At 41.9% G+C, this 27060-nt stretch overlaps 1 protein-coding gene across 1 annotated transcript in view; it reads left to right on the forward strand.

The window, feature by feature from the left end:
* The window catches only part of LOC146812900 (alpha-2-macroglobulin-like), a 106260-nt gene that overhangs the window by 63066 nt on the left and 16134 nt on the right, over window positions 1-27060 (forward strand). Inside the window, exons 13-26 of the mRNA XM_085619971.1 lie at window positions 482-548; window positions 1315-1460; window positions 2417-2566; window positions 5775-5945; window positions 8529-8619; window positions 11521-11641; window positions 13712-13940; window positions 22076-22202; window positions 23500-23618; window positions 23816-23867; window positions 24725-24811; window positions 25926-26102; window positions 26379-26457; window positions 26874-27030. Of these exons, the coding sequence (XP_085476097.1) occupies window positions 482-548; window positions 1315-1460; window positions 2417-2566; window positions 5775-5945; window positions 8529-8619; window positions 11521-11641; window positions 13712-13940; window positions 22076-22202; window positions 23500-23618; window positions 23816-23867; window positions 24725-24811; window positions 25926-26102; window positions 26379-26457; window positions 26874-27030 (1773 nt within the window). The remainder of the gene's footprint in view (window positions 1-481; window positions 549-1314; window positions 1461-2416; window positions 2567-5774; window positions 5946-8528; window positions 8620-11520; window positions 11642-13711; window positions 13941-22075; window positions 22203-23499; window positions 23619-23815; window positions 23868-24724; window positions 24812-25925; window positions 26103-26378; window positions 26458-26873; window positions 27031-27060) is intronic.

Here is a 27060-nt window from a genome sequence, read left to right on the forward strand (position 1 = left end):
GGTACTGTGCTTTGTATATGGGGTCTGTCATGGCATGTTTTGTGTTGTTATAGAGAACACATTACATTTAAATGTTGTCTTGCTTTCGTTCCAACTCCCTCAATGTTAGCAAGAACCTCTTTTATGTTTTTCCTTTTCTTTCACCAATAAAAAATGTTTATTAAAAAAAAAAAGAGCCACTAACAATTGTGATGTTTGAGAGTTCTATTGTAAACACTTATATTTTACCCTTTGATGGTTTGCAAGCATTAATATCCTACTAAAGTCTACTGAGGCAGACTGGAGATATTCTACTTCCCAAACCATTATTCTCCTGAGACTGAGACACGCGGTGTAGTAGCTGGTCCGCGGCAATAAGATTTCTAAATGCACTTTCAATGTCCCTGATTCATGCTTCTGGCACTTTAATGTTTTCTGGGCCAGCCTTCATTACATAAGAAACTCAATTTTATTTATTCTTCCCACCCATCCCTGCTTCCAGGTAATGTCAAAAGGAGGCATCACTGGACATGGCAAACACACCATTGATGTGGCACACAGGAAACATGGTGAGCCACTGTTGAGCTTCTTCTACCTTTTCCCACCATTGTTCCTTTACTGTCCTTGCCTTCCTGTGGTGTTGGGGTGTAGAATGTCTTTGGTGAGATTGGACCTCTTATTTCAATTTTAAAATACTTCTTCATTTATTTTATATCATGTGAGTTTCATAACATGGTGCATATTTGAACTGTTAAACTCTAATCAACAAGTACAATTGCACAGCATTCGCAAGCCCATGTTTATACCAAATCTTGCATATATAATCTAATTATATTAAACGTGTAGTCTCTATAGATGCCAGCATTTTCCAGTATGGTAATGTCAATGTCTACATTTGGTACTCAGTGATATGAAGAAAGGGTGGACAGTCATCTGATCCAATATGTGTACCTCTGCTGAAGTGTTTTAACTTTTCCATTTGGATGTGATATACATGGCTGCACATATAAGGTTAGCCTCAAATTGACAGGATCTTGCTCATGCATCTCAATGGCACTGCACTCATTCTGTCTGTTAGGATGTGATAAGGCCATAGGAGGGAGCTGGGGCATGTTAAATGTAGTCTATGGATCAACCTTAGCCAGCGCTATCATTATTTAAAGCTTTACCAGATGCAATTTTGATACTCCGGTCAATATTTCCTGGGTTCATCTCTTTACATACAAAGGCTCATTTAAAATTTTTACCATTCTAGAACAAAGTTTATACATTTTCTGAAGAAATCTTCCATTCACCTTCACAGATGTAGTATTGGTCTTTACTGTACCTCTACAGGTGTGCCTGGGACTTTCATGCTCTCACTGCATATTAGCACAGATATTGCTCCTCTGGCCAAGATGTTAATATTCGCATTCCTTCCCTGTGGTGAAGTCATCGCAGACACGGCAAACTTCATAGTTGCGAAGAACTTTGACAACAAGGTAAGAGTTTAGAGTTAGAGTGCAAGTGGGAAGAGGTCGATGGACTTTGAAGTCAGTCAGTACATATAGGGATGATTATTACATCCACAAAGTAAGAATAAAGAGTAAACAGAAGAAAAGAAAATACTGTTAATCTCTCAATTTAAGAGATCTGGTCATAACAGAGATGGTCATAGTAGTTCTGCGGTTAAACCTACAAAATAGCACAGCTCCAGGATTTGAGATAATGGGATGTTGAGCCTTCAGCCTATACCAATGGGTTTCCTTCCAGAAGTGGTCGAGCATTACAGATTCACCTAGTCCTCTATGGTTAGATGTAGCCAGGAGAGTAGCATAGGGATGCATACATGCTCCTATCTATGATTGAAAGAGTGAAAGGGCTGAAACAGGGATGCTTGGCAGATCAGTTTCAAGACTGGGTGGCACAAGGAATTTGTATAGCAAATGCAATCATTTCCATACCTGTGATTGGCTGACTAAGAAGATGAGTAGGAAAGGACATCCCCTTATATATATAGTATTTGTGTAACAAAGCCCAATCCAATCCAAACCTGCTTGTTGATGCCCTTATTTGTTGGCTTTGTTGGGGGAATTTAACACTCATTGACGGTAGGGCCTACAGCCTCTCACTTGTGGTTAAATGGCATTGTATAAAGAGCATTATTCCCAGTATATCTGCAATAAATACCCTAATGGTACAAAGATCAAAAAATAAGAATGATTCTTCAGTGAGATAAAGCTGAAAAAACTGAATTTTGTTTTCTTTTCTTTTTTGTAACTTTTGTATTCACTCTTACATTAGTACTTCATATAGAAATCCAGTATATAATTTTCTTTCTCGATGAGTACAAACAGTTCCAAGTACACAATTTGGTAAATATTAATGTTCCAGTATGTAGTCTCTGCAGATGAAAGAATTCTAGTAAAGGCTTTACAATTGGTGTTTGCAATTCCAGGTGAACCTACACTTCTCTCATGCGGAGGGCTTACCCGCCTCACTTACCAGTTTGAAAGTTGAAGCCTCTCCAGGTTCCCTTTGTGCTCTTCGTGCTGTCGACAAGAGTGTCCTGCTCATGAAACCAGAGAAAGAGCTGACAGTGGAATCGGTGAGACTTCATTTTATGGCTTACCTTTCAACGCATTTAATTGATTCAGAGTTTTGGGATGTACCACGTCATACCTTCTGTGTTTGAGGGAAGGCTACCACAGAAGGGAAGAAGGACCCAGTGGGCGCATGAGCCGGTTTGGAATGGTCTCCACATCTGGAAAAAGAATGTGTAAATGATATAAGCGGCTGCTGAGGCTGAGTAATGGACCCGCAATAATAAAGAAATGGTTCCTGATACATTTTCTCTGGCTTTTTTACAAACCCCTTGCGCCGCCGGTACGTCACTTTTTGTGACGCTGCGGCAGAGCATTTTGCTGCCCCATATTTACGAGGACACGTAAAGCTACCCTGCATGGCTTTTCGTGTCCTGGTAAACACGGCCCCTTTACACGCAACACTTTGCGCGAAAGGGGCGTTCCATGGATGTTGCTGTGGGTGTTCCCAAGCAAAACACCCATGGATGCTTACACATTCCCAGATTTATGAGAAATTGTAAACCTGGGAATGTGTCAGAATGCTATGTCTCGCCAGGGGCAGCATAGGGAGGAGCAACGAGGAAAATGTTTTCATTTTTCCTCTTTCTACGTGTGCTGGATTCTGCAGCACACATAGAAAGAGGAAATCAACTCTCTTGATTGTTTTTGTGCAGGAAGGTGTCCCTCCCGGCACAAAAATATTCGCCCTGCAACGCAGGCACGCTTGCACCGTGGTGCAAGGGTGTCTGCGTCAGCGCATGGCAGCCAATCGTGCGCCAGCGCAGGGGGGAGCACAGGGATCCGTCATATCATTGAAGATATGACGCATCCCTGTACTTTGTAAGTGACTCAGTGCGGTGCAGCAGAATGGCTTGCGGCCCCGCACTGAGTCACTTTGTTGTAAATAAGCCCCTCTGTTCCCAACTTTCGCTGCATCAGCATATGCCTTCTTGTATAGGATTTTATGACTTAAATGCGAAGGACGTCTTATCAATTCACCTATTGAGATATTGTACTAGTGTACAGAGGTTGTATACGTAATTAACTCTGTACTGAGCCTTTCCTGTCTAAGGGCAGTGGGAAAATGCCAATATGTGACATGTAAGTTTATTTGGCATGAAAGTGTGTGCACATGAAACCCTTCTTGGACTTAGTTAACCTCTCTCATGCATTATAAGGTGACTATAAAAAGAATAGTTTTGGTCACTATAGTCACTCTGATGCTCCTGTGCAGAGGAGTTAATAGGAAATTGAATGAGTGAGTATATTTGCACAGTGCATTTATAGGACCAAATCATATCAAGGTGATTTTTACTGCACCAAAGGACATCAATAGCTATAAAAGCGCAGCACATATTATAAACAAGCATTTGCAATGCAATAGGTCTCGCATTTACACGAGCTTGAGCTATTGGCATTGTAAATGACAATGCCTTTTTTAATGTTTTGGTTTTTAAAACATAAATAAAACGCATTATCCTTTACAATGTCAATAGCTTAAACACGCGTAAATGCGAGACCTATTGCATTGCAAATGCTTGTTTCCAGATGTTTCTGGAAAAGTTAGTTTTGTATGTTTCTAGTGGCTACTGTTTGATTAGATTGTATAAAAAAGTAAAGGAAGGAAAGCATAATCATTGCCTCCGAATCCTTAACAGAACTGAAATGCCCAGTTACTCACCGTCCTCTGTTCTTGGCTGCTGGAGATCGCGCGGAGACTCCAGCCACCCTGCACCTCCCATCACCCATTACGCACTACGCATTACAGACTACACAAAACGAACGGGCGCGCGGTCACGAGAACAGCCACGAGACGGTAACGCAGCATTAACGAGCCGCGAGTCTCGTGCTCTTGAAAGTGATTAAATTTAACAGAAAAGCGGACTTTGCTCCCGAGTAGGGCGGCCCGCTGATTGTGGATTCTGGAGGACAGAGCAAGGCCCTTGGGGCCCAACGGCATGAATACTGTGTGTTTTCCTGCTTCGCCTGGCCCCCGTCTGGATGCTTGCATAAAGTGTTTGGCGGTAAAATGAGACGGGAGAGCAGTTTGAGAGCAGTCTGGTAGCTGGCTCAGCTGGGTCCAAGACTGTGCACTTACAAGTTGATGTCCTTGGAATCACCGGCACAGTATTGGCATAGCTGGGGCACATTAGTGGAGCTGTAGCAGCAGGTATACGGTATACGGCAGTGGAGCAGTGGTGGGGAGAGCGCACGGCCATTGGAACAGATGTAAGTAGAACCAAATTACCTTGAGTAAAAAAGTTTAGGCAAGTGTACATGTAAGAGGAAGCACAATCGCCTCAGACCCCAAGCGGAGCCGTTGGTGTTAGCTATAAAGAGTTTTTAAGAGAGAACATGTGAAGCGCGTTCACAGACAGCAATCTGTGAAGCGCGTTCACAGACAGCAATCAACAATCTGCGTGTGCCCCAGTCTGTCTCCCTTGAGAGGCATCTCGGCGACAATAGGTCTCGAGAGCGAGACCTAAAAAAGAGTCATCTTTAGAAACTCTTTTCTGTAGCAGGATAACAGTCAGGAAGAACTTCATTCATACTAGGGAGAAGATCCTAGAACACAAAAGAGATTGTGATCTGCTCTAATTTTGTAGAAGGTACAGGCTTCAATGATCCTAAGACCTTCATTCCGAACCAAGTTAGTATTTCTTCAGTATCGTTTTTAAGGCGACTATGGGTTTTGCTTTCAATACTTTAATGGTCCGACATCCCGTTTGCGAGGACAGGTCATCTGGTTCTTGCAATCTAGTAAAGCAGTGGCATTTGTTTCGGTGATAAGTGCTACTCTCATCGGTTATCTGAATTAATGGTGTTGCAAATTCCTAATCTTAAAAAAGTTCCAAATTAACAGATTTCTTTTAAACAGGTAGGTGGGGACATCACATCTAAACCTCACAATGCCTACATCCACTGGCTCTATGATGAAGTATTTGGATTGTGCTTATGCATATTATTTCTAGAGTACTTGACTCATCCCCATGCCCTGGGTGGAAAAGCTCCCGAAGCGAGGTGCACCCACTAATGTGCTGAAAAATGGGTGTAGGATCACTGTTGTGTTTTGTCTACTGATGCTTGGGTCTCATCTCTGCCTCAGTATGTGCTCAGAAAATTCAAGATAAATTCTGGGGCAGGAGGAGTCTGATGGGAGCAGAAAGTGAGGGTTGTCATCCAATCACGCATTGACATAGAATAATGTCCTCTTTCTCCCTGTAAACATAGGTGTATGACCTGCTCCCAGTGAAAGACCTCACAGGGTATTACCATGGAGGGTGGTACCTGGAGGAAGTAGACTCTACACCCTGTGTGAATCGCAAGCCTCTCTTTCAGAATGGGCTGATCTACTATCCGTCACCCCTGGACACCGAGAAAGATGTTTCTGATCTTCTAGAGGTGAGTCTGATCTTTCCTCATCCTGCATGCTCCATATCCTGCACTGATTAATGCATTGCCTTGCCAGTGTTCTAAGGATTGTGAGCCTTCTAGTTTAGGTTCAGGACTTCTTGGTCTAAGAGAGCTCTTCTGCTGAGCACTACTTCCCTCTTATGATCTGTCCAGTCTCCCTATGAATGTGAATGCTTCAATATTTATTCGTGTACGTATATACACATGTATGTATGCATGTATTTCATGACACAGGAGCAATGTGATGCTTTACATATAGCAAACAGTGCAGTGTAATTTAAGAAAAGAACAATAGTACTAACTGAAAGCAGCAGTACATTTGAATTTTTTGAGAGGGTGATAGTCAGCAGAGGGTTGAGCAGGAGGGGAGAAGGGGATCAAGAGTACGGGGAAGGTATGGGAGTGGGCAGGCAAACTCATTTGTTAGACGGACTTCCGACATGTGAGCCGTATTTCCTGAAAGAGATGAAATTAGAAGTTTGATGGTTTCAGAGAATGGGTTCCATATTCTTGGATCTAAACAAGAGAAGGTCTGTTTTGCAGTTTTGCTTTTCTTTGGTAAATGAATCTCCAGGAGAACTGATTTGTCTTATATCTTCCTCTCTCTCTCTCTCTCTCTTTCTCTCTCTCTCTCTCTCTCAATGGTGTGCAATTAGCCCCTAAGGTATAGCGAAAATGCAGAGTGTGGCGCCCTATGAGATATGGTGGCTGTTTTGAAGTTGCTGCAGGTTTCCAATGGTCACCAGTTGAATTATTCTTTTCTTTTTTTGGGGGGGGCGTGGGCGGAGCATGACTGGACCTTTTAAAAGCACAAATGCTAAACCATGTAGGGTGTCCTTGAGAGGTCGTGATTGTGTTTTTGGATAGGCCAGGAAGGAGGGTCTTACCTCTTTAGAAAATCACTAGGGCTTGGACAGCTGACCTGATTTCTGAGGAGAACTTATGTGCCTTTCTCTTTAGTTTTTCACCTAGTGGGCATGATTAAATTCATGAGTCTCCTTTACAACCTGTGGTTCAAACCTTGCAGCATATTGGTAACCCTTCTCTCTATTATATCCAATCTCTCTTTACCGTTATACATTCGTGGTCACCATAACCAGCAGAATGGTCAATCAAACTTCACTAGTGATGTGCACAGAAATAACACAACTTATTATTTTCCCTGGTTATACCTCCCTCTTTACCTCTAACATTTCTATAGTTTGTTCTTTGACCTCAGCACTTCTAAATAGAGGATGTCAGGTATAGACTGCTTCTGTCCGGTAGGATATATTTCTTCAAATTTTACACTTTAGTAATCCAGGATCTTTCTGCACCAAGTTCCTCATTCTGGGTGACTCTGGCCCTGATTGAACTTTCATGGACCCAGAATTACTGATGCCCATGGTTTTTCCCTAAGAAATTAGGAATTACTGTGGCAGTCAGTGTTTGCACACTTCCCAGCGCTTGGTCATCCTCCACAGAGACCTATTGCTGTGTTTGTGCTATTGAAATGTCAGGGGGAGGGGTATCAAGTGTGTAATTGTATCACAGTAGTTATAACTCTCAATTTAGTGCCAACAATAGGAATTAACAATCAAATATGGAATAGTCTCTCACAATGAGGCCTGTGTCAGACTTTTCTTTTGCTATGTAGAGCTATTAATTGCCACCAGTAATGCCTACTTTATGACTTTCTACGCCATTCCTCATGTTTCTATTGTTTAAGGGAAAGGCCTCTGTAATTATGTGGCAGAAGAGTAACAAATTATGCAGCAGGGTTGATTAAATTATGCAGCAAAGAAAGTCAGATTATGCTGTGTAATGCTGCATATTTTGTGATAGTTTTACTTTTTCCTTATTAATACCAATTTAACGCCCAAATACAACAATAAGCAACTGAATGGTGACCGCCCAGCCAGCCTTAGCAAAAAGCCTTCCAGTGTGAAGGAACATGTGTTACTGCATTTTTAGTAAATTTGATTCATTTGAGCAAGAAACTATTTTTGGGGAATCGATACATAATGCAGCAGACGTTGGACTATGAGGCCAAAAATGCAAATTGAAAATGATGTGAAAAATGCCACAGAGGCAGAATCGCATAATTCCAGTGGCCCTGCCAAGAGTTACACCAATCACCTGTAATTAGCATGAAGCACAGACAGGTATTTTTGCCATCCCACTTGTCATCGCCTTTTCCTCTGAATGGAATCCATTTACCAAACACTCCGTTGCCAATTCTTCATCCACGTCAGTGACTGATGGGTGTGGCCAGAGATATGGGAATCCATGGGGAACACATGTGGGATTCACCTCCTTACTCTAAGGTGGCACCCAGAGACATGAGAATCCACTGAGCGGTCACAACTGGGATTCTCATTGCAGAATTTATGATGTCACCAGAAAAGACAAAAACTAAGCTAAATATGTCACCGCAGCTAATGACATTCATAGGGAGTGCAGAGCTCTGATTCAATTCCCTAAGTGCAAGGTTATGATCATGAGATCATGTTGTCAATGAAGACGTCCCTCCTGGGTGTAGTGTCTGCAGTGTAGATGCTGTAACTTAAATGATATGTCTTCTTTTTTCAGGGAATGGGTTTGAAGGTGGTAACCAACGGTGAATTTCGAAAGCCACATATATGCTCCATCGTCACCAATTCGTATGAACGTAGTTCTCTTGGTAAGGCAACAGAAGCATTTCTTAACAATGCTTGGAGCTCTCAACGGGGTATGGTGGAGGTTAAACTGTAATTTATTATATGTCAAATCTAGACTTCTTGTGGATCAGGAGCATCAAGCATGCATCTTTATATGCACCACAATTATCATTTACAAAACCCTCTACAATATGATCGCAGTCAGCACATAATTAGCTATGACAATGAACCTCAGTCCTGACCTTTAAATGGTGTCTGATAACTCAGTCCTAGGGCTACATACTTAGGGCCTAATTACGATGTCGTTCGGAAAGGCTCCGAATGGCATTCGGTTTGACCAAACCTGTGTAGGAAGCCGAGTTTCCGACTGACTCTGAAACATTTCTGAGCGGCCGATTACGATACCAGGTAGTCGGTCGGTTATTCTGAATCGGTTCCGACCGGCATTCGAGAGTCCGAGCCAAATCGTAGAGCTCTATGGGCCGTGTTTCCAACCGACCGATTACGATGTTGGATTCTGACAACCATTCCGACTCGGTTAGTCTGACATGGATCGGCTGTCGGAAACCGACTTCGGTGGCCCATAGCAGGCCCACTTTACCCGGAGGTCTCCAGTTGGGGCCTGTGGGGGTGCCCATGGGTCCCCTCTTTCCAACCATGCACATTGTGGCAGACACCATGGTGTGCCCGCCAGAGGGTGCAAGGTTTTCCGCACCAACCCCTTTTTTCAATGGGAGCCTGTGTTGTCGGTTGTAACACAGTCTCCCATTGAAGTCAATGAGAGTACGACCGAACGATGTTCGGAAACATCGTAATCGGTCGGTCAGACTCCCCGAACCCGTGTTGGTTGGAAACCATTCTGACACCGAGTCGGTCGGAAAGTACATTGTAATGAGACTCAAAGTTCTAATGAGGGAGCTCAGTACTGACTGGAGGAGTGCAAAATCTTTGTGTGAACTTGGAATGCAGATGCAAAGGGGCTGGTAATCGTGATTGAGGAGCGTTGATGCCATTGTGTGTGATCTCAGAAGTGTATTAGCAGGGGTAGATACTGGGCAGTAGTCGTGCTCATGAGCTAAGCAAAGTCTGAGGTCCACCTTTGGGTCTCACTTCTCCTGAGTTCAGATTCACAATCTATCATATTTTATAGTACATTGCTTGTTATGTAATACTTTACTGATTTGCTCTGCTCAGAGAAAGGCAGACAGTGCCACTATATGATAGACTTTGATAAATAACTGCAGGTGTTGACAAATATGTGCTGGTGTTGGGCACTGGCAAACACCAGCACAAATTAAGAAAAGTCTTGCACTCATACTGCTGGCTGACCTCGCCTTCAGTGCCCGCCCTGATCTAGCTCCAGTGATTGGGTAAGAGCTAGTTTATGTGCTGAACTTTCCAAATAATAGACACAACTCTACCACACAGTTACAGTGCATATGTAAGAAAACAGAAACCACTGAGGTCTTTCAGATGAAGGGGCTTTTACAGTGCACCCAACATGCAGGAAGGCAAACTACTCCAAACTAACAGTCCCACACCTACTCTGAGTAAATCTCTCAATGGAAACCCAATGCAACATTTTCAAGTGACAGGAACACACAGAGAGTTCATGTCACAAAAAGGGCAGAGTGCACCCAGGTCTGATAGGTCCCACTCACAGTCACTTCCCTGTAAAACAGCTCCCTAAGCAGCAGAAATTTGAGCCATGTGCCATCTCAGTTCAACACACAAATAGTTGCCGGACTCCACCATAGGGCATTGGTGATGTTTATAGCTACAAACTGTGTAAAGTTACCGAATGTGCCCTATAATGACAAACTTTGTAGGTACATTTTTAATGGAGGCTGGCTGGACACATGCAAATGGGTGCATCATCAAGTTGGCTGTGTGAGTTAGATCTGTAGTGCTTACATCTGTGTTTAGTGCAGGTCATGAATTGAAATTCTGGTAGGGACAACCTAGTCCTGCTTCCTTCCAAAGTCAAAAAATGAGTAACATGTTAAATTGTGTGATAGTAACACTTGCTCTTCACATTACTGAGAAAAAGGAACAGAGTTATAATAGGCACTTCAAAGTGGACAAAAGCCTGAAATAACTCTATAAACCTAGCTTCAAATCAAGTTGAGGCACTGCAACTCAATTGTAATAAGGAAATGACATCACTATTCTACTGTAAGTTATTACAGTTGAGTTGTGACATCAGATTCTGCTGCCAGAGCAGGCTGATGGTGTAAAGGACAGTCTTTTCTGCTACTTTTTCCTAAACATTTACAGTTTTAGCTAACTATGAGATATTTACAGCAGCACCTTTTTTTAAATTTATCTCGCTTCCAGCACATTCTAAACTACAACTGCTTTGAAAGTATCATATTTAATTGATTCTAATATATTTTATAACTGCTTCCAAGATGACTATAGACATTTTTACTTTCACAGTCCATAATCCACATTTATCGAGAATAACTGCAAATACTGTATCACTTTCATTAGAGGGAGCAAAAAAACACAGATTAAAAGTTGAAAAGGGAAGAAGTGTGAAGACTCAAAAAGTATTAGGAGAAAGATACACCCTTATCATGAGTTCCGCCTTAGTCCCCATTCCTCATTCTTCCTGTTTCTCTGTATAATCACATAACTCTGTAGGGATTTCTAATAAGCTTATTACATATGATAAGGGGTTCTTCATCCCATACATAACCATATTGGAATTAGCTATAAAAAGATGGCATAGAACAGGTCATGACTATATTGAAGTATTGTATGCAATCAGTGATTGCATTTATCAGTGAATTGTGTGTAACAAGATTTCAAAAGCCCAGAGTTACTCTTCTAGGACGAAATATTGTGCGTTTCCAGTTAAAACATGTGATATTGTTTTTTACTCAAATGCGCATCTATGCCAAAATGTATTTGTGTTGTAGGCGTCAGCCCAACGATGTTAACCCGAAAAGCTTTTCCTGGTGGTGCGATCACAGAATCCTCGATAGAGACAGTTCGGAGCTACTTTCCTGAGACCTGGATATGGGATCTGCAGACCACTGAGTAAGCAACATTCCTTCCTCTGTACCAGTCAACTAGAGCCTTACAATATCTCAGGATCCACTTGATCTGTTGAGAGCAAGAAGGTGGTAATGCAAAGTATGTTTTTACTGACCACAAATATTCTGAAGTAAAACAAAAGATGAATAGTCCCACTTCACAGATCAACATCCCTCTTTTCCACCAATCCTTCAGTCAACTCCTTCATATTCATGGTCGAAGAAATGCCCAGCTTCCTCACCTCTTTCTAATTTTTTTCTCTGAACTGCCTGTGCCACGTATGGCCTGGTATAAATGAGCTGAACTTCTGACTTTTGATGAGGAACTATACCCAGGTTTTTAGAATCAAACTATGATACCTTTCTCTTTAAATGTGACCATTTATAAAATGTGCTGAAAGAGAGAATTTGACTCAAAGAGCATCATCCACATGCCTCTTTTCAGCTGGTGCATCTATATCATAGTGGGAGGGAAACCACAAGAACTGCTGATGGAGGTACCTCCTCGCTACACAAAAAAAGAATCAAACTCCCACAGACTCTAAGCATTGTATAAGTCTTGTTAAAAGTAAATCATCAAAGAAATACAACAATAAACATAAAAGTCTTAAAAGCATGTTACCAAGATAAAACCGCACTATGAGCCCTGAATATTGAACGATGAGAGTAAAGAGTTTTTTTATTAATGAATTCATTAAAATGTATACAATCTATTATGGGACACAAATGCATGCTATGTGTGCAGGGATATATACATGTTGTCTATGACCTGGATAGAAACTATAAAAGTTGATAATGAAAGGAACCTGCACAATCAGATGTGAGGTAGAGAGCGCATAAGGTGAGTAGCACCATTAGTGAGGAAACCTCTCCAGCACAAACTACAACTCTCACACTCAGACTCCAAATGCAATCAAAGGACACCAGTCAAACAACCTTAGTCAACATCTAAAACCAAGAATCTTAACTAATACCTGATATAGCCCTTTCTTCCCCCATGCAATTGAAAAGGAAGAGCATAAGAAGGTAAAATATAATAAATTAGCCCACGAAAAAACTAAAAGAAAGTAGTAATGTGAAATAAACAAAACATTTAACAAAATAGTCCATCACATATATATTTAATTTACAGGTTAGTCTTGCAAGCCGTAAGAAGTTGGCCTGCAGTGCTTGTACAGGTGCTTCCCCATCACCATTCCTCATGGACACCCCTTCTGGTCGACCAAGTGATCCCCTTGATTTCACCACCCCCTCAATATCACTCGCACGCGCCTGTCCTACATCGATGATCTTAGACACGGGATCACCTCAAAATTAATACACCGAGACCCCCATTAAGAGTAACTAGTTTTATGTCCAATTATTATCACACACAATAAAAACCATCACCGAAGAATACAGAATTTAAATGTATCGCCTATTACAAGTTTTATCCTAAAATGGGGCAAAACATGAGGAGCTTACCAGCAGTGATGATGTATGAAGGAAGTGTCTATTTCGGATGGTGAGGCAGTGAGTTTACACTTGTGTTTCTGTTGAAGAAGCAGGATTAAAATAAAATACATTGCTGTTTACGAGTGAGAGGTAGGGAAACATCATGTATGTTGTCAAGGTTGTGTGAGGAAACTTGTATTACCAGCAGTGATGATGTATGAGGGAATTATCTACTGCTGTTGGTGATACAATGTGGTTTAGCTTGTGGTCCGCTTGAAGAAGCAGGATGAGGCAAGCCTGTAGTAATGTTGATGAGTGAGAGAGAGAGAAAGACTGTCTTAGTTACTCTTGTCAAGGCTGGGTGAGGAAACCTGTATTCCCAGCTTTATTTCTTGTTAGTAATACCTTAAGAAGGGACCATAGGGTGCGCCTTGGAAGGCAAGAAGAGAGGGAGAACTTTTAAACAGAAAACTTCTGCCTTCTTTAAGGATTGGATATAAATGTTTATGTTGCCGTTCCAGTAGCTATCACTTTAATATACTTGCTCTTACCCTTTACTCCAAACATTGGAAATATGTGTTTCACAAGCAATTTTGAGAATAATATTTTAGTTAATCTTCCTTTTTTCATTTCTTACCAGTGATACAGGGAATGTCGAGCTCCAGTGCACGATCCCAGACACCATCACTGAGTGGAAAGCCAGCGCGTTCTGCCTGGCGCCGGACACCGGCTTCGGCCTCTCCCCCACCACTTCTATGACTGCCTTCCAGCCCTTCTTTACAGATATGACCCTTCCATACTCCGTCATTCGTGGTGAGGCTTTCAGACTGAAGGTCACTGTGTTCAACTACTTGGACAAGTGCATACGAGTAAGGCTTTTTTTACAGTAATTTCTCAAAATTTTATTGAGTAAAGTGCAAGATACCAAAACACTTTGGCATATGTTGAAATATACTGGACTGCTAGTACAAACATTTATTCTGTTATTTGCCAATGTTTAGAAATGCCAGCGACATAAACAATTTTAAGAATTTATCAGGCAAAAAAATGAGGCCGTTCAAAGTCTAAACAGACATAAGGGTGGTGGATAGTTAAGATAATCAGAAAGTACTGGGTATATGTGGTACATAACATCATCAAACAGTCAGATAGCTGCATTCTGAGAAATGAACAAGTGCCAAATTAGTGTTGCTGATAAAATGGAAAATGTAGTGATAATTGGAACTTACCTTTGTTGACAACACATCATAAACAGTAGGGTTGTCTTGACATAAAATATTGGATATCCAACCATTTCGGTTGAGGTTAGTATTGAGGGCTGCCGCTGCTTTTGTACCTAGTTGCTATGTGATGTCACATAGAACATGAAATGTAGCTGTCACATAGAACTTGGAACATTGAATGCAAGTTAATCGCATGTTGGTTAACTGCCACTTATACTTAATGGATGAGGTACTCCAATAAGGCATCACTGACCTTAACCAGCAATTAGTGTATGGCGATGCTTATTTATACGTTACACTGGCGATGAGCATGGGATTGGTGATAAGAGCACCTCAATATCAGCAAGAAATCAAAGTGCAAGCTGACAGGCAAAGTGACGTCGAAAGTCGGTGCAGTGAAAGCCATTTATGAGGAGATTCGGAGTTGAGAGGTTATCCCAGACATGGCAGTGTGGCAGCAGCAGCAGAGAAAAAATAACACTCTTCGCAGTAACAACAAGAAGTGCACTAACAAAGTACAGTACATTGCGTGATTCTGGGCCGAGTGACAGGAGGAGGTGAATTCCTGTGGAAAGGCACGTACAACGACATAGATCATTGGGCAAGCGCATTGCTCAAAAGCATTGGTCTGGCCTGTAAAGAACGGCAATATACTGTAGATAATGCACGTAGTGTCCTGTGCCTGCAGCCATCGTAGGTGATGCGCAAGCTCGTTTGGAGCTACGGAGTGGCTCCGGGCGTTCATTTTCATAAGTTGGGCTCCTAGGCCAGCCTTCACTTTTAGTCTGGCTGTTTAATATGAAGTTGAGTGCATGCTTGCATTTCAAGGAACTGGCCCAAAGTTTGCAGAGTGCATCAGTGAATTGAGGGAAGTGCTCCAGTGTGTCACAGGGAGTATTTCTTCGACCTCTGGTAGTCCAGAATGCATCAGCTCATCGGGGAAAGTCGGCGGCCATTATGACATGTTATGCCGGTGGCTGTCACTTTGATATTTAGTTGTGCCGGGTGAAAGAGCCATGCTGTTCATTTGTGTCTGCTGCGGTGATAGGCACACCAAGTTGATAAATAGTGCCTAATGTGGTGATAGGCACACCTCTGAACAAGTGACAGTCAGCTATTTTTCATACGAGGTGCAAACAAAGTAGTTATTATGGAGGGCATCAGCACGCTGCAGAAGTACTTGAAGTCTGGCACGGTGACAGGCACACCTTTGTATCTTTGAAGGAGATTAAGAAAATTAGACAAGATCTTGCGGGGCTGAAAAGCAACCGAAAGGAATCTTTACTGTTCTGTTCTTCAACAGGCAATTTAATAGGATAGTAATAGATTGCAGAGAGTAAGATAGTGAGTGCACAGTGACAGTAAGAGTAGTTCTGGGTGTGCTACAGATTTCTACAATTACTTGTAGTCTACTTATAAAAATAAATAAACATGTATATATAACACAAAATGCAGAATGTAACTTCACCACCATTTGTCTTGAATAGCCCAGGAGAACCAGCTATAAAATGGAGCAAGTGGAAGAAAATATTTGGACATTATGCAAGGGTGTGTGGAACTAATTTAAGTGCAAGGCATAAATATTAATTGTCAATGCACTGTGTAGGTGGGGAGGACCAGAAAGTTCTAGAAATATTACTGGAACTGAGTGTGAAAGAACAGAGAGGGTCAAATGAGTTTAAAACATACATCTTGAAGCCTGACCGTCATTACTCACCCCAAGTCAGTACCATCTTGGATCGGTACCATTTCGGTCTCTGAAAACAATGTAGAGCAGAAACAGTAGAAGACTATATTATGTGTCTTAGATAACTCGTGTCCACTTGCAAATTTGCGGGGGAGGGTCCACAGAGGAACGTATAGTGATCAGTTTGTTGCAGAGACAACAAAGTCAGAGAAGGATTGTGGCTGAAGGATAAGCCACCATTGGAAGTGATCTTGGTAGAGAAAAGGATGGAACACATGATTAAGTGTGTATCTGAGTTGAAAGGTGTAAAAGTCAATCAAATTCAGGGTCTGAAAAGAGTGAGGAAATGGTATGCATTAAGAAAACAAATAAGGCAGTACCAAAGGAGGCACAGAAAAATACCACATGAAATTTACAGGGCAATGTTTTCATTGTGGGAAGAGTGGTCATCAAGGGAATGCAAAAATATGTCTGGCTCTATGTGTGATTTGTCATCATTGTGGGAAAAAAGGGCATTTTCAAAAATGTAGGAATAAACAAAGAAAAGAACAGAATAAGTAAGTAAAAGAGATCACTCAGGATATTGTATTTCAAATAAATTGAAGGGACAACTCAAGAGCATTCTAGTAGTCTTGTAAAAAGTGATGTTGTGGAGCTGAAAATGAAAATTGGCTCATGTTCCCTTCTAACTATTATCTCTATGGACATGTATGCACATTGGTTTCAAATAAAAATTAAGTTGCATGCCATGGACGTACAACCTGGTGGTTATGGGGGACAGCCTATAAGAATTTTAGGTTATTTCAATGCATGCATTGAACTGTGTAAGAAATATATGATTGGCTGGAAAGATTTATGTATCAAAGAGAGGTGATGGGCTGTTTGGGAGGCCACATCAATGTCTGTTGGGTATCACATTGAATCCAAATGCAGAACCTCAGGTACAAATACAAGAGGTAGAGTTAAAAATCTAATTAATTTTTGTTAGAATTTCCAATGCTGTTTAAAAAGGAGTTGGGAAGTTTGAAAGGATATAAACACGGTATAACATTTAGAAAAGGAGCAGTACCAACAGTGGCTAAGGTTAGGAGGGTTCAGGTTGCCTTAAAAGATAATGTTGACCAAAAGTTAGAGATATTATTCAGTCAGAAGATAATAACACCTGTGGAAGCCACTGAGTGGTTGGTTACAATTGTCGTAGCTAGGAAATCCAATGGAGACATTAGGCTGTGTGTGAACCTAAGGGATCTTAACAGGGAGGTATTAGTTGATACATTTCCCTTCCTAATGTAGGTGAAATAATCTTGTCTTTGGCACGAGCAAAATTCTTCACGAAGCTTGATCTCATGCAGGCATACCATCAGGTGCAGTTGTTTGAGAGTTCACCAGAGCTGATGGCATTATACCCCACATGGGTGCTTCCAAGTTCAAAATTGCATTTTGGACTTATATCGTCGACCTCTTTTTTCAGTGGGTTATGGCATCTGTACTTAAAGGGGTGAAAGGCGTCAAATGTTATCAGGATGACTTATTGATATTTAGCAGTACTCTATGTGAGCATAAATCCAGTGTAAAGATGGTGTTAAACAATTGATATAAGCAGGATTAACACTAAAGAAAGAAAAATGTTAATTTGCGGTGCCAGAGGTTAATTATTTGGGACATTTTATCTCAGAAAGAGGTGTTGCACCAAAAAGAGAGTTGGTAGACGCCAGTTAGAAATTATCCACACCATCTACAAAAGAGAAGGTAGTTTCATTTCTTGGAATGGTGGAATATTATGTATAATTTATAGAGAATTTAGCAGACAAATCTAACAGCATGAGACTCTTGCTTGGAAAGAACAAGAATTTATAAAGGTCCAGAGAGTGTAAACATGAATTTGAGATGTTAAAAAGGAGTTACAAAATGCATGCAATTTGCAAGCATTCATTACTGGTGATGAAACTATTATAATCACTGATGCTACTTCCAATGGTTTGGGGGCGATATTAAAACAAAAACAGGATGGTGAAGAGCAACAAATTGCTTGTGCTTCTAGGAGCTTATGAGGGGCTGAGTTGATTTATTCAGTAGTGGAGAAAGGCATTGGCAATTTACTGGGCATTGAATACATTTTGTAATTTCATTTGAGGAACTAGTTTTAATACATGTTCTCATCACAAACCTTTGAAAGAGATTTTTTTTTTTTTTAAAGGACTGGATTTTATTTCCTCTAGAATCAGAAGATGTGTTGTTGCATTACAGGTTTTAATTTTGTGGTGGAACATGTACCTGCAGTTACAAATCTGTTAGTGGATTGTTTATCTAGACTAGGATCAGGTGAAACAGAAAATGAGCTAGTTGAAGAACTGCAGGAAGAAAGTATATATGTGTTTGCAGTTACACTAGGAATTTTAACAGAAATGGAGTGGAAAGAAGAAACATTGAAGGATGGTGAATTGATGGATATCATACACTAGATACAGTCTGGGCAAGTTCATTTGAAAACCTAGCCTGAGCCATGGATCATCATTTCTAATAATAAATTTACCCTACTAGGTTGAGAAGTAAGTTGATAGATGAGGCACATCAGGGTCACATGAGAAACAAAGGAGAGATTTAGAGCACATTTTTGGTGGCCGGATAGATTTAGATATTTAATGAGTGGTCATAGCAGGAACAGTGATAACATTTTGACACCATGTTCAGTACCGGTAGTTTGCCGTAGACTGCTAGATAGGAGAACAATATATGCCATACTTGGGGGCATATTTACAGAAACTGGCGCATCCCTGCATATCAACAGGGATGCGCCAGTTATTGTGCGCCACAGCTCCGCCACCATGGATGCGCCGCATTTATAATGCGGCGCACCATGGGGTGAAAACGGCACAGATGCGTAACGCATTTGTGCCGTAAAAGTGGCGCATTGCTGGAGTTGCGTCGCAGCTCCAGCAATGCTCTGTGGAGGCCCAATCTTGCTAATGCTGCGTCAATCCTTACGCCTGCTTCAGGCAGGTGCAGGGTTTTGACGCAGCATGGGCCTAAAAGTGACTGAGTGAAATCTTTCAGATTTCACTAAGTCACTATTAGGAGGCGTTCCTGCGTCGGAACGCCCCCCCCTGCACAGGAACGCCTACATGTGGCGCAGGGCTTTACAACGTGACGCATCACCCAGATGCGTCACGTTGTAAGTACCCCGCACCATGGCGCAGGATTTGCGCCGCCGCTGCGTCACAAAAGTGACGCAACGGCGGCGTAAATGAGGCGCAAGGGGCTTGTAAATCTGCCCCTTGGTGGTTATGATATATTTATACTCCAGATGGCTGTAGATCACTTGTGTAAGAGAGGTAACTATGGGCGGTATAGTCAAATGTATGCAGGAGATATTGAAATGAGAGACCTTTCCTAAATCACTACTTGCTGAGATTGGTCTGCAATTCTGTTCCAAACAAATGAAGGACTATCTAGAGTCGTGTGGAATAGAGCACAAGACGTGTTCTATTTATCATCCTGAAACAAGTGGAGCAGTTGAAAGGTTCAACAGGGTCATAAAAGTGAACACTCAGTTATCCAGAGTGAAGTTTTGAGCCTGGAAGGATGAGTTGCAAAAATGTATACTGGCTCACTGCATGACACCCTCTCTAGTACTTGAAAAACCATTTGAGTTGTTTAAGGAAAGGTCAATTAACACATAGGTATGTCCAGGTTGGATAGATTGGGATAAAGGTGTCAAGTACAATGCATTGGAGTGGCAGAGATTGTGAGATGAAGATGCAGCAAAAGAATAAACATCATTTTGATGAAAGGAAAAGGGTAAAGCACAGACTGTGAGGCCCCAGTGGGATATATGGCTTGGTCAAAATGTACAAAACCCATTCAAGAGATAACACGTTTTAAGAATGCTATCAAAGTTAAAGATGGAAAGATATGGAATAAACTCTGTGTAGTTGTTTTGAAATCAGGCTTGGATAAATAGAAAAATTCATTAGCGCATGAATGAGAGAGTTATGGATTACTGAGGATGACACGGAAAATTAATCCTCTCCTCCCTTTCATTGCAAGGAAAGTGGTCATCCAGTCCCTCATTCTGTCCAGGCTCGACTATTCCAAAGTTCTTTACCTAGGAGCACCCTGCTCCACGGTCAAGACATTGCAAGTAGTACAGAATTGTGCGGCTTGCCAACTCCTGAACATTCCCAATCGACAGTCAGCACGGGCAGCGCTAGCCACCCTGCATTGGCTACCTATTCAGCAGAGAGTGCAGTTTAAGGCTCTCTGCATTCTACATAAGATATTGTCAGGTTCTGCCCCTTCTATCATTTGTTCCCTCGCTTCTTTTTATCATCCTGCCAGAACCTTACGTTCAGGCAATAAGTGGCTGGCCGTTGTTCCTAGAATTAGGAAAGTACGTGCAGGAGGTCGCTTTTTTTCATATAATGCAGCGAGGTTGTGGAACTCTCTCCCCCTAGACATTCAGTGGGAAACTAACCATCTGGGCTTACGGAAACGTTTAAAAACTTTCCTGTTTCCATAAACACTATTTGTCAACTTTGGCCTCTAGCGCTGGGATGCCTTTGGTAACTATGCGCTCTACAAATATTTTTACAATTACAATTACAATGACAGATGAGTGCATGGTGAAAAGGTTGGACTTGATCTTAATGAGAATCAGATGAGTGAGTGCAGAAGTAAATGCAGAAGTAATAGTCCATCATATCCTCTCTAAAGGATTATGTTAAATAACGTATTAGTTCCACAAAAAAAGAAAAGTATATTGTACATATAAAAAAGTCTTGCATATCTAGGTAATTAGAAAGGTGATATGGTTGATTAGACTTGTATTCTGTGAAGGTCAACAATGCATTATGTTTTTATTTTGAGAGGTAACTTGTTGAAGGGAGGAGAAGTGTGCTATGCAGCTGCAGATGCTTTTGTACCTGCTTGCTATGTGATGTCATATAGAACATGAAATGTATATGTCAAATAAAACATGGAACATGGAATGCAAGTTAAGTGTGAGTTGGTCAGTTGCCAAAGGTACTTGGTGGATGAGATGCTCTAATAAAGTATTACTTCCCTTAACCCACAATTCGTGTTTGGCGATGCTTGTTTACATGTTAAACATTGTATTGCACAACAACATTTATATAGTGCCTATCACCCCATGTGGGGTGCTGAAGCACTTGTCTACATGGGTAGCATGCTACACTCTGTAAGCTGGGTGTTTATAAGTGTGCTGTCTTTTTTATGATACTGTGAGCGAAGTGTTTCCATGTCATGTGTGAGGGTCTCTGAGGTGCAGTTATCATGTCATGAGACACATCGCTTAGCAGTGTAATGGATGAAGAAGTGTGAGAGACAGGCATGTAGTTTATGTTTTTCAGTAAAGGGACACGTTGAGCAGCTCTGCAGGTCCCTTTGTTGAATTTCTTACATTCATAGTTCACTTATCTGGATACTACACTGGTTCGTCCATTCTGAGATATTCTGTTTAAAGTGCATGGTCCTGAGCGGCAAATAGTTTGAATGGGGAAATGGTGGAGAAATCTGCTGGGATAGACTTGGCTAATATCATCCCATATCTCATTCTCTTTGTGAGGTGCCAAGAAGTGGTCATAGGGTGTAGCTCATTCGGCCCTGCTGTGGTGGACTAAATTCAATTTCTCTATTGGCCAAATGAATGTGGCCGAGCTCTTCAGTTATTCCATGCTTGTTCAGATGCTAATGGGTGGTTTATAGTGTGAACTGATCCAGTCCTGAGTGGTGAATATGGCTCTTATCAGCTTTGTCTTATCTGAGTGTAAGAGTGTGAAGCAGTAAACAAATTACCAAGCCTCTATGAACTACAATTGTCTGACTGCTGAATGCTGAAAAATCAATTTTAGTGTAGGTTATAAATTGTATGGCATTGTAATTGCATTTGTATGCTGATGAGAAATGTAGCGCTTTACACCCGGTAGCATGCTGCTGAGGAACTCGGGGTTAAGGGGGTTTTATTTTTTGCTTCTCAAATTATTTAATTTTGGGTTCAGAGAATAATTGGAGGGTTCTGAGATGTGCTCTCTTTAATGGTGAGGCCTTCATGTCTGCGTCGTCTTTTACTTGACAGGTCAGCATCACGCTGGATAAATCAGAAGACTATCATGCAGAACCTACTACAAACGAGGAGGAGGGATACTGCATTCCTGCCAACGAGAGGGTCACTGTCTCCTGGGACGTAACCCTAAAAGCCCTTGGTAAGGACTATTTCAAATACGATCTTTAATCGGGTGGTCATAGCATCACTTATCCTCACTGGTGTGGCTTGCCTTTTGTTAGAGAAGTTCTGGCACTAAACTAGAAAGACTAGAAAAGAGATGCTTGAATCTTTTCCCTGCATTGAACCTACTACCTTCTGTTAGAGGAGCTCTAGATGGTGATAGTAAAGATCCCGTTAGAGTAGATAGAAACATGGATCTTCATTCTACTGCAAAAATGTTGCACTGCATCTGCTGAGCATCGTCCTGACAGTGGTTCCCAAGGGTCTCATGTATCAAAGGACAGGTCACCAGTAGGGAGCGCAAATGTTGCAACTTTTGCAATGTGACTCTTTTACTAATCAGTCAAGTCACCAAATCTATATTCCTATAGGGTTGCAAAACCTTCTGCCATCCAAATATTAGTGAGGCAAGTTGGGTTTTGCCTCCCTCCACGAATGGCTGCAAAAACATATCTAGAGGCCTGTGAGGGATTGCGGACCTAAGCCTCCTGCGGTTGAGTCCCAGAATGTCAGCATTTTTTGTTAACAGCAGCCGGTGCCCATTAAAGGCATATGTTGGAAAACATCATGGGAGCTCAATCATCCAGTTTGCAAATTGGGAGATGATATCTCATCAAGGGTACATGTCCAGAGCTGCGGTCATAAACCACTGTTATGTCTCATGGCAATTCAGATGTAGGAGCCGGGTGCTTCTTTCATGCTTCTTCATATTTACAGTTTGGAAAGGGTTGTAAAGACAAACCCCCTTTTGCAAGTTGGAATCACTTTCCAAAAGGTCTTTTTACATTGTAAAAAGGTATTTTGCCATCACACACCCTGATGTTTTGTGTATTGAAGGCTTCTCCAATGCCATAGATCTTTGTTCTGTAGACCCAACATTCTCAAAAAAAGAGGGATGCTCATATTGTCTTCCTTTTCAGAGCTGTGCTGCATCACATAAGTAGAATCTTTTAATGTAAATAAATCTTCATGGAGTGGAAAGATCTTCCAATCTTCACCAGTATTCCTTCTGCTGCCGCTGTAAAGGTAATTTGCAATGGAATGGAGACATTTCTGCTGGAACAGAGATGTTCACCTCTCCTCTCTGACCAAGAAAGATCATGATGGAGAGGGTGTCACAAAGATAACGAACTCCTAATTAAATTATCTAAACACCATCAAGCCATGTGTTCCTAAATGATTCTCAAACCTTGACTTGGCTTTAGAGGAAGAAATTTGATTGTTCCTTCTCTTCGTCGCCATGATTTGCCTTTTTCTGTTGCTGCCTATTTCAGGAGAGGGGAATTTCACAGTTAGCGCCGAGACACTGAAGGGAGAAGGTCTGTGCGGGAACCTAATTGTTGCCCATGATGTGCACAGGAAGGATACAGTCATCAAATCGCTTCTGGTTGAGGTAATGTAGGGGTTACGTGTGCTCTTTACACTTATTTCAGTGGGATGTTTCCCTTATCTGGCATAAAATGCTTGCTGAGAGACCTCCCAGATATAAACTGACATTCCCTGCTGCTACCTTCCCAATGTATATAAATTTTCCATTTCTGCCTGGTGCAAATCTTCATTGTCTGCCCTGTGTGTTATTCTTTTTTGCAGCCTGAAGGGATAGAGAAGGAGGAGACTGTCAATGCTCTGATCTGTGCAAAAGGTGGGTTAATCACATCTGATGGGTATTACCCTTGTTTAAATTACCCTTCACACACAAAACACAATACTTAGGTTAGAGCTCTGCAAGTACTGAGACCCACACAAAGCTCAAGTTATGTACATCAATTCTATTCAGCAGCATCCTCTGTAATGACACATTTCTGATGCTGCTTTTTATCTCTGGCCCGAGGCAACTATACTATGCCGCCACTGTTTGTTGCACACAGCTCTTTCAATGGGCCTTAATCCTGTTTTCCACTACCCTCTGACATTCCTGTTCTGCAGCCTACATCCAGCTCGTTTAAAGCATCTCAACCCAGTTTTTAAGCCCCCTTTGAAATTTCGGTATTCCATACCCCATGAAACTCTTTTAATGCGCCTTGTTTCTGACTTCCATTACCCTCTGGCATTCTAGTGATAGCGATGAAATACAATCCTTTTAATTTAGCCACAGTCTTATATGCATCTTGCTTATCTATTGGCCCCAAACAGCCATACAAAGTGCCCGACGATTAAACCTTATCCCTGATGCTTCCATCCCCTCCTTGTTGGGCACCACCTCAAAATACAATTGTAGATGTGGAAAACAGTGTTTTATGCAGTAAACAATGTCTACCTTTATTCACACACATATTAGTCTATAGTCCAATGATTTGAATGGCTGCAAAATACTAATGTGTAATATTTACAGAGTTTAGACTGTATTGTTATTTTAAGCTCTATATCAGATCCTCACCAAGAAAGCAGGAAATGTGGATTTGCAAATCAGGATGAGCTCAGCTACCCTCTCCAACCTTTGGAGCACTAGATCTGAAAACACTTCCTATGTCTCAGACCATGTCTTATGTTATCTTTTAGCCGAAAGCCCTGTTTCCGAAAAGATTCACCTCAAGGTTCCCGAGAACATGGTGGAAGGATCCTCACGGGCTTATTACTCTGTTGTTGGTAAGTGATCGTTAAGACCCTCACACTTTCCTGTCCTTGTCGTAGAATGTGAAGGCACCTACATTGACCCATCAGTACTATCAGCCCTGCATCCTCTGTGTTACGCTTTCGTCCTGCTTTGACCACACAAATGTCATAAGGCTCTCAATTGGTGAATGGCTTCTGGTTGAGCTAAAGGTCTTCTCCATCCTGGCAATAGTGTTTTCAATCTCAGTCAAATATTGCTTGTAGCAAAGTCAAATTAAAACAAGAGCATGCAAAGTTTACCCCTGCTGGACAAAATGTAATCTCGAATGTAAAAATTATAAAAATTTAAAAGAGAAAATGATTTAAAAGTAACATTGTCCTAATTAGGGAAGGACATCTTTCAAGGTTGCTGTCTAAAACCTAGGAAAGGAAGCCCTAAATACATAATCAGTGTCGTGTAACTGAGCCAGAAAATCTCAATCATGTTTATAAAAGAGCAGGCTGAGTGGGCAACTTGGGGAATGTTAGGAAACACAGTTCCGGAGTCTGTGGTGCCAGGCCTGTCACCATTGTAAAACTGTGCACCATGTGAGCCTGTGGAGAGCAAAGGTGGGGTATTAGAGAGGGCAGGGTCCTGGAAAGGGTTGGAAGTTTGAGTCTGCCAAAAGAGCTGTGGATGAGCCTTGGAGTGGGGGATCCATAATGAGCAGAGGGTGTTTTTCAGCCTGACAGAGCTTGACCTGTCACTCTGCCCTCCAAAAACACACAAGTTCTGACACAGCCTACTATATCCTGGAGATTTTGAGAAACCTGTAATGGCGTACAACCATGCTGAGCCTCTCCATGCATGTACTGGAACCTGACTGTTTTCATCCTGTCCTATCAGCTCTTAACAGGGTGATCATGTAAAGAGTGCCGAAATCGTGTGATACATGGATGAACTGTATGAGTTGTCTTGTTTGGTGAGGCTCTTCTGCCGTCTCTCAAGCGCAACACATTCTAAAGGAATGAATATGCGAATGTGTTCAGAAAAGATTGTGAGTGGTGTAACAGGGAAAGTCAATAGGAACATAGATGGGGCAGTGTAATGTAGTGCTAGACTGTAAAAGATGATATAACAGACCTCTGAACCTTCTCCGTTTTGCAGGGGACCTCATGGGAACCGTCATCCAGAACTTGCACAAGCTCCTGCAGATGCCCTGTGGCTGTGGAGAGCAGAACATAGCCCTTTTAACCCCCATCATCTATGTCCTGGATTATTTGAACAAAACCGGGCAACTGACCGATGAGATAAAATCCAAGGCTATTGAGTACATGATAAGCGGTGAGTGATGGAGTTATCCATCCAGTCGTTTATTAGTTGAAGTGAAGGCTATTGTGCTCATATCAAAGAAGTCACCAAGGAGACATTTGCCATTAGCCCTAACATAGCACCTTCTTCAGGGTTCACGGGGCTAGAATATAGTCTGCTTTTGACAGAGGGCGGATGTCCTTTGATCTGTCTTTGTATTTTACATTGTGTGGACAAAATGTAACTCAGCTGCTCACACAACTGTTCGTAAATACCTTTGTTTTGTGCTAATTGTCTTACTTCCCCTAGGTTACCAAAAGCAGCTGCGGTTCAAGCACTCCGATGGCAGCTACAGTGCATTTGGCCCTCCTGGGCAGGGAAACACCTGGTGAGTACTTAGCAGTAGGTAGCAACCCAGGGACCTTCCCCTATATGACTGGGATACTAAAACATCACAGTCCTACCCAAGAAAGATCCACACTGGAGAACTCCCTCTCCCTATCCTGGGAAACCTTAGAAAGTAAATCCTTTATCACTCAATGTGATCCAGTGGATCTTCGTTCTGGCTCTGAAGACCTTCCTCCACTGTTGAGGCCAAAGGAGTACTGCGCGCAAGCAAAAGACACCTCTTTAAGTCTCGTCATCGGACAGCATGGTTGGTGTCACTGATAAGTAATTGCCTAATATCCTAGATGTGGAGTTTCCTTTATCCCTGTTGAGCTCCTCGGAGTGCCTTTGAAGAGTTTCACTCAGAAGCTTGATGCTTCATCAGAAAAGTGTTATGTCTGTGTTTCTCTCTTTCAGGCTGACTGCCTTTGTGCTCAAGTCCTTCGCTCAGGCCAGGACACACATTTTCATCGAAGAAAAACAACTATCAGAACCCCTGCACTGGCTCGCATCCCATCAGAAGGATAACGGCTGCTTCCAGAGTGTGGGGTCGCTCTTCAACAATGCCTTGAAGGTGACTAGTTTCCCAGGTTGCTCTAGTGTG

Source organism: Triturus cristatus, chromosome 7 (genome assembly GCF_964204655.1).
Source record: "Triturus cristatus chromosome 7, aTriCri1.1, whole genome shotgun sequence".
Taxonomy (NCBI): Eukaryota; Metazoa; Chordata; class Amphibia; order Caudata; family Salamandridae; genus Triturus; species Triturus cristatus.